The 8,179-nt window shown below is 63.8% G+C and overlaps 1 protein-coding gene across 1 annotated transcript; it reads right to left on the bottom strand.

Moving 5' to 3' along the window:
- Nucleotides 1-6,113: 6,113 nt before the first annotated feature.
- EMIHUDRAFT_416460 (hypothetical protein) lies at nucleotides 6,114-7,953 on the bottom strand (the record flags this gene model as incomplete). Its single annotated transcript, XM_005764998.1, has 2 exons — nucleotides 6,114-7,681; nucleotides 7,905-7,953. 2 exons carry the CDS (start codon nucleotides 7,951-7,953, stop codon nucleotides 6,396-6,398), a joined length of 1,335 nt encoding a protein of 444 aa, XP_005765055.1. The 3' UTR covers nucleotides 6,114-6,395.
- Between the last annotated feature and the right edge of the window lie 226 nt (nucleotides 7,954-8,179).

Genomic DNA, 8,179 nt, shown 5'->3' with positions numbered 1-8,179 from the left:
TTCAAAACTGTTTTTGCCAGTTAAGGTGCCTCGGGGTCGGGCCAGTTGGCTGTTGGGGGGGGGTCGGCCCTATGGCCCTGAGGGCCGGGTAGGAGGGGTCTAGCTCTAGGTTACCTCTACCTCTGAGGGCCTGCGGCCCTCTTACCTTTACCTCTGGGCAGCCGTGGGCCCTTTACCTCTACCTCTGAGCGACGTAGGGCCGTGATATACCTGTGCGTGATCTCTCGTGTCTCGAGTGATCTCTCGAGTGATAATACTGGGTTGGGTTTTTAGACATTGTGGGGTTGGCACTCCCATCGACCCTCATGACCTCCTGCGGTCTCTGAGATGGACACCAGTGGGTGTGGGACCACAGTCAGGATACACTCGAAGGCTGGGTAAGCAGTAGAGGTCGATAATCGACGCGTACCACATGATCTGTGTCGCTGTCGGCACGCTGTCGACAGGACGTCGAGCGACACCGGTGGCACAGTGCCACCCAGGAGTGGTCGGGCGGTCTCCCGTCATGAAAGAGCCACAATGTGATCCGTATGATGATTCCTGACAACCGCCTCAATCAACTTTTGTCACAGTTCCCGCTCTGAGAGGAGCTGCGGGTCAGCTCGACAGCTGGAGCTGTGTCGCCGGCATGCGGCGGCCTGCCTCCGGAGGTGCCTCTGAGGCGGACATTTTTTGGTCACCGTGAGAGAACGCGTTCGAATTTTCACTCCGGAACTTCAACTCCGCACGCGCACCGGCCAGGGCTACAATAGTGCCAGTGAGGCGGAGGCGCGAGTCGGAAGGCCGCGACCGTGATTTGGTCCCCTCTGCCAGGGGCCCCTCCACTCGCCTGCACCTGCTCGAACCCTGAGCACTGTGCGGCGTTGCACGCTCGAGGTCGTGCATGATGTAGTAATCATTGTCTTGAGTAATGCGCTTCTCTCGACAGAGAGCGCTAGCCTCTACCCCTTCGGTCCGTCGAATCTCGGCGCGGCAGATGCGACGCCGAGACTGACGAAACCTCCCTGTGGTGTGCTGCTGAGCCTCCCCCACACACGAGAACACCACTGGGACACCCATGACACACTAGAACAGGTATGCCACGAGGCGGGATGAGACTAGACGTCTCGGACGAGACTCGTCACTCGACGGAAACCTAAATCGTGAATATCGGGTTGCTGCGCGGCGGGTCAACCCCATTATGCGCAGTCATCCAGATGTCAACTGCACCTCAGACAGTCGCCGGCGTGGGCGGGAGGGGCGACTGTATCTGAAGGCGCGGTAGCGGTAGACGGGCAAGCCACAGCTGGCAAGATGCCGATCGCCATTGACCTTGCTCGAGCCGCGGCGGCGCGGTGAAAGTGGAGCGTGTCAGGATCGGGGCTGCTCGGCTGTGAACTGACCTCGCTGTGAATGTGACCGCCGTCACAGACACTATTGTCCATGAATGGTAAGACTGAGAGTAGAGTAGAATGGGTCGAGCGACCGGCCCAGTCGACCGTCCCCTCCCCTCAGCAGAGCGGGCGAGAATCCTAAAGGATTCACGCCTCCTCTGCCAGGGGCCCCTCCACTCGCCTGCACCTGCTCGAACCCTGAGCACTGTGCGGCGTTGCACGCTCGAGGTCGTGCATGATGTAGTAATCATTGTCTTGAGTAATGCGCTTCTCTCGACAGAGAGCGCTAGCCTCTACCCCTTCGGTCCTGCCGCCACGTCTCGTTTATCCTCAAGAAGCCGGTTCGCATCTTCCTGCTGAGCAACGAGCCGCCCGAGAAGCTGCTGCCCAAGGGCTGCGCGGACGACATCGCCATCACGCGCCGCTTTACCCGGCTCCCCCTCTACTCGCCGACGTGGATTCAGGCGCCGCAGCCGCCGCAGCCCTTCCAGCCCCCGCGCCAGCTCCTCGGCCCCGGCAACACCGCTCAGCGGCAGCCGGCACAGCCCACGCCGCTGGCGCCCCTCCAGACGCCCATGCCGCCCCCGCGCTACGGAACTCCGGGCGTGTGAGCGCGCTGGCGCCCTCCGGCCGCCCTCTCCCCCTCCCAGCGCGCGTCACGCGCGCCTCGCCGCCGCACGAGCCTCGCCGCGTGCGGCGGCAACTTGTTCGTCACATTTTTATTCTGCCGTCGAATTTGCTCGTATTATTCCGTGCCTGGGTGTTTAAGTGCGCTCAGTGCCGTGTCTTGCCCGCATACTATTTATTTCCGGTTGCAATCCACTAATTTAACTCGTACGTGCTTGCTGAGCGCCGAGCACCCCGCAGCAACTGCGCAGACCAGGGATTCGGCCAGTCAAGTCTGGGGCTCCGAGACAAGCGCGTATGGTAAAAAACGGCCGGAGCCCGACCCACCGGGTGCCGCGTGGTTGGCACGAGCGCAATCATGTAGAGGTATAGGGCAGTCTGTCCGGACTCTGTGCACGAAAAACATGAAAACATGCTATTTTATTTTTTGCCAACTTCGACGATTAACCCTGGTAGGTGGATTGTCCAAAATACGTCAGCCTCGCACGCCTACCTAGAGCTAGGTCTGACACCCGACCGCCCCCCCCTCCCTAATATTAACCGGCGAGAGCACAATTTGGCCGGCTAATGTTAGGGAGGGGAGGGCGATTTTCGCGTAATTTTGTCCACCTACCAGGGTTAAAACGGAAGGGCACGCGTCACGCGTCCTGTTCACGCGATGGCCAGCCGTGGTGTGAGCCCGAAGGGTCGGCGAGAGTCGGCAGGCCAGCAGAGCCTCGGTCATATTGGCTCTGACGCCGTGCCAGTTGTCGGCGCGCCGCGATCTGCATACCTGTTCGTACCTCTATAGTAGTGCGGCCACGTGTATTGCTGTTCGGCGAACCGCGTTCCGCTCTCTCGACCGTGAGGCCAGTTGGCGGGCGCCCAAAGCGCCTGGTTTGTGCGTCGAGCGGTGAGCTCACAACAGACACCGTCCGAGCCCGATGCACGCCAGGCGTCTCATTCCAAGCCCACTACGCATTCCCACGCGCTCAGGCGCCGCTCGAACCCCACCTCTTTGAGCCGGTTACCCCGCGGCAAGGCAACTCGGCGCTCTCGATGTGCGCACTAGGCAGTCTCAACGCCGATTACAGCCGAGCGCGCACGACTCGTAGGCGTACCGGCGTGCCGCTGGCATACTACGCGACGGTGGAGGCGCGTGGGCTTGCTCAAAAGGCATGCATCTGTCGGAGAGCGTGCCGCAAGACCTGATGTGCCTCCGCTCCAGGTGTGTGGCAGTTCGATGGATCCAGCCCAGCGACCTCTACGTGACGATTGAGGACTGCTCTTCCCCTTTGGCCGAGCCTCCAGTCCCTGCCACCGTGCACTGGCGCCAGCGAGCTGCATTTACATCCCGCACGCGCGATCGGCAGTCGAGTTACAACCCGCAGCTGTGCTGTGTGCGCGCGCACTCGAAAGTGGTTCGGCGATATCTCGGCGACCACTCGTCGACTCGCGCTCAGACGCGAGGTGCGTGCTCGCCCGGTCCCCCGTGAGGGGACTAGGCCATTTTTAGCGAGATCGGGGAAATCACTCTCATCGCCCGCCGCTCACGCTTCCCTCCCTCTCCCGCGCCGCCGTATCCGGTCCTAGCCTGCGATACATTGAGACCTCACGCCCCGCGACTGTCTTCCACGCTCGCAGGCGGGCGTATCTATCCGCCGTCCCACTCCATGCATGATCACCGCTGGGGGCAGCGGTGCTCGTGCGACTGCGGATTCGGCCTCACCTCACGCCCTCTGGCCTGCAGCTGCACGTTGCCGGGGGCCATTCTCGAGCCCTCTGGCGAATGGGCCCAAATCCGGGCTCTGAGCACGCCTACTGCTGACGATCTATGTAGCTAGTGCGGTGGGGTCTGGCGCAGGTGCGCGAGACCGTCGCCACAAGGGGGGACGCGCGATTATGGTGGGCGCTCCCGAGGGGGCGAAACCGCGTGTTCAAGGGAAACCAGGCGAATTGCGCCCCCAAAATGGTCCTGAGCGGCTCCCACGACCTCCCCAACACCCGAGGTGCACGACACGACCTCTTGTTCTTAGCGACACAGGTATTTATTCCTGTGGGTTGTGTCATCGTGCTCTGCAATTAAGCAACAAAGGTCGGCCGCCAGAAAACACGCTGCGGGCGCTAGAAAGCATTGCAGAAAGCAGAAAAATTTCGCTTTGCGGGCTCCAACATGACGCCGCCCAAGCCGCCCAAGCCGCCCACGAACGTGACCTGCTCGCCCGCCCATGCCGCGCTCGCCTCCGCCTTCCTCGACTGGCACGCGGACCCGGCTCGGACGTGCGGCGGTGGCGGGGCTGGCGCCGCGAGCCTGCTTCAGCGTGTCGCGGGGCTCTGGAAGGCTGGCGGCCTGGCGGCCGCGGCCAGCGATCCGGAGGAGAACTGCGAGGAGTGGGCGCTGGCGCACGCGCTTCGCTCTGCGAGCGGGGCGCTTTCGGCTTTGCGAGCGCGACCGGAGGTCGAGGCGCTTCGGACGCGGGTCGCGCTCGGCCCGGGAGCAGCCGCGCGCGGGGACGACCTCGTCGTCGCCGATGAGGAGGTTGCGCAGCGCCTTCTGCACGGAGGAGAGCATTGACGTTGCCGGCATCGGTAGTCGTTTGGTTCGGCCTGGCTGCCCTGCGCGCCGGGGCGCCCGCAGCGTGCGTCGCCGGCGGGCCGGCGGGTAGCGCCGCCTCCGCGCTTTTGAGAACTGGTCGATTGGCGCCTGTCTGAGCAGGAGCCGACGCTAGTCGGGAGCTGTGTCAGGAGCCTCGTCGCTCCGGACGTCCCGCGCACAAAGCGGCGGGCAGCGGCGGGCGCTGGAAGGGTTCCCGCCCGCTAGTGTGTGTGTGTGTGTGTGTTACCTGGGCGCTGCCTCCTACATACACCGACCGAGGCTCGACCCGCTTCTCCTCCAGTTCACTAGCACAAACTAAAGTTTGTTTAACAAGTACGACGATGAAACGTCAGAAAAGCGCGTTCGCGGCTGCCCGCACACTACCGCCCATCCCTCAAACGGGCTTCTGGGGTGGAAAAAAGAAAGAAAGAAAGAAAACAGACAACCCAAGGGATCAAAGGGAGGGATGGGAGGACGGCACGCCGCCACCACACAGGGATTTTAAGGAGAGGTGTGTGATGCGCTAGCCGTCGCCCACCCTAGGGAGTCTGCCTCTTCCTATCTCTCTTCGCAGTCTCTCGCCGCTTCTCGCTGCAACCTTCTGGGGTGGAAAAAAAGGAAGAAAGAAAACAGACAACCCAAGGGAGGGATGGGAGGACGGCACGCCGCCACCACACAGGGATTTTAAGGAGAGGTGTGTGATGCGCTAGCCGTCGCCCACCCTAGGGAGTCTGCCTCTTCCTATCTCTCTTCGCAGTCTCTCGCCGCTTCTCGCTGCAGCCTTCATGCCACCTCGCGGTCGTCCCACTCTCGTCGTTCTCTCCCTTGTCATTTCCTCCTCTGTCGCGTCGTTCTCTTCTGTCTCGTCCTGCGACGCCGCCGCCTGCCTAGCTGTCGCCGCCGAAGGCGACTCGACGCCGCTGAGATCGGAGATCAAGCTCTGACAGGTCACACGTCGCTCCTTTGACGCCGACGTGACTCACCCGTGCAGAGCGCATCAGGACACGGTCTCGACGCGCTCGGTACGACGCCTGCGACCCGTCTCGGGTCAGGTGGCACGACGCTCATCGCGCCTGCCAGCGCTGCCGTGCAGGTTGCCACGACAAGGTTGAGCACGCTTCTAATACGCTCGCCCAGCCTTCCTTTCCATCCCATTAGGCAGCCTGGGAACGGTGGCGGTCAGAGGCAAAGCCTGCGAGGGGTGGTGGAACCACATGTCACGGCCACCGCCGGCTCGACGCGACGATAGCCTCCGGAGGCTGACTTTGAGGCACCATCATCGGACGATGTCGACGAGTTGGGTCGCTCTCGCGGTATCCAGGTAGCCCCGCATACTAGTATCACCAGCCATGGCCTCAGGGAGCGCGGGCGAGGGCGCTGGGAGCAACACGGACAAAAAAACATCAAAAGTGGTCATTGTGACACCACCCGTATTTGCAACTAGTCTGCCGCTGCTCGACTTATTGCTTTTGGAAACCCGCCTCGCGCCTGCTAATGGTCCACCCTAGCATACGGCGGGTCGCCCCCCGTATCACGCGCCAGCCGCCACGCCTGTAGAGCTCTATATGACACAACGGCCGAACGTATGACGGGGCAGACGACTAGAGCACAACCCAACGCATCCCAAACTCAAAATAGCTGTCCACACAGGCACGACGCACGAAATCTGCGTGTGCGAGGTCCGTCCCTGCGCAAAGCATGCCGCGCAAGCTCCTATGCCTCGCTAGCATGCGGCTCCGTGCGCGGCGAGCGGCGGCGCTTCCACCGCGCCGGCCCGGCGGCTAGTGCGGGCCACGCGGCAACGCAGCGCCGGCGCGCGCCTAGTACTCCTCGCCGCCCTCCTCATCGTACTCGCCCTCCTCCTCGGCCGAGGCGTCCTGGTACTGCTGGTACTCGGAGACGAGGTCGTTCATGTTGGACTCGGCCTCGGTGAACTCCATCTCGTCCATGCCCTCGCCGGTGTACCAGTGGAGGAAGGCCTTGCGGCGGAACATAGCGGTGAACTGCTCGGCGACGCGCTTCATCACCTCCTGCATGCAGGTCGAGTTGCCCATGAAGCCGACCGACATCTTGAGGCCCTTGGGCGGGATGTCGCAGATGGCGCACTTCATGTTGTTGGGGATCCACTCCACAAAGTAGGACGAGTTCTTGTTCTGCACGTTCAGCATCTGCTCGTCCACCTCCTTGGTCGACATGCGGCCGCGGAAGAGCGCGGTGCACGTGAGGTAGCGGCCGTGGCGCGGGTCGGCGGCCGCCATCATGTTCTTGGCGTCGAACATCTGCTGCGTCAGCTCGGGCACGGTGAGCGAGCGGTACTGCTGCGAGCCACGCGAGGTGAGCGGCGCGAAGCCGACCATGAAGAAGTGCAGCCGCGGGAAGGGGATCATGTTGACGGCCAGCTTGCGCAGGTCGCAGTTGAGCTGGCCGGGGAAGCGGAGGCAGCAAGTCGACGCCGACATAACGGCGGCGACAAGGTGGTTGAGGTCGCCAAAGGTGGGCGTGGTGAGCTTGAGCGTGCGGAAGCAGATGTCGTACAGCGCCTCGTTGTCGATCAGCAGCGACTCGTCCGAGTTCTCGACCAGCTGGTGGATGGAGAGGACGCAGTTGTACGGCTCGACGACCGTGTCGGACACCTTGGGCGACGGGAAGACCGAGTAGGAGCACATGACGCGGTCGGGGTACTCCTCGCGGATCTTGGAGATGAGGAGGGTGCCCATGCCCGAGCCGGTGCCGCCACCCAGCGAGTGCGACAGCGTGAAGCCCTGCAGGCAGTCGCAGCCCTCGGCCTCCTTGCGGACGACGTCGAGCACGGCGTCAATCAGCTCGGCGCCCTCGGTGTAGTGACCCTTGGCCCAGTTGTTGCCGGCGCCCGACTGGCCAAAGACGAAGTTGTCCGGCCGGAAGATCTGGCCAAAGGGGCCCGACCGCACCGAGTCCATGGTGCCCGGCTCGAGGTCCATGAGCACGGCGCGCGGGACGTACCGGCCGCCCGTCGCCTCGTTGTAGTAGACGTTGATGCGCTCGAGCTGGAGGTCCGAGTCGCCGTGGTAGGTGCCGGTCGGGTCGATGCCGTGCTCGTCCGAGACAACCTCCCAGAACTTGGCGCCTGCCAGCACGCGCGCGCGCGCATTAGTCGGCAGTGCGTGTCGGGGGCGAGAGCGGAGGGCGCCCATGGCGGGTGAGGCCGGATCGGGCGTGCGAAGGAGGTCGCGGAGGCGCGCGGCGATGCGAGAGAGCCGGTGTTGTGGGCGGCGGCGCGGAGGCAGCGCGGGGTCGCGCGCGCGCAGAGGGCGCCACGCAGAGGTGGCGGGCCGAGAATGCGCGCGCACCGATCTGGTTGCCGCACTGGCCACCCTGGATGGAAACGATCTCGCGCATGCTGCTTGTGGATACCTTTGGGGCAGGGCACACGGCGGGGTGGAGACTCGCGGCGGCAGCCGCGCGCTGCGCTGCACGGTGAGCGGGGCGGGCATGCGCGCGAGCAGAGGCGCGCCGCGCGGAGGGGCGGGGGGGGGGGAGGGGCGTGGTGCCGAGGCTGGGGGCGTGGGATGGGGGCACGACTGGACAGAGAGGAGAGGATGAGATGTGGTGCACCGTTGGAAAC

Source organism: Emiliania huxleyi, assembly GCF_000372725.1.
Source record: "Emiliania huxleyi CCMP1516 unplaced genomic scaffold EMIHUscaffold_57, whole genome shotgun sequence".
NCBI classification, from domain to species: domain Eukaryota; phylum Haptophyta; order Isochrysidales; family Noelaerhabdaceae; genus Emiliania; species Emiliania huxleyi.
This window is presented reverse-complemented; position numbering and strand designations above follow the sequence as displayed.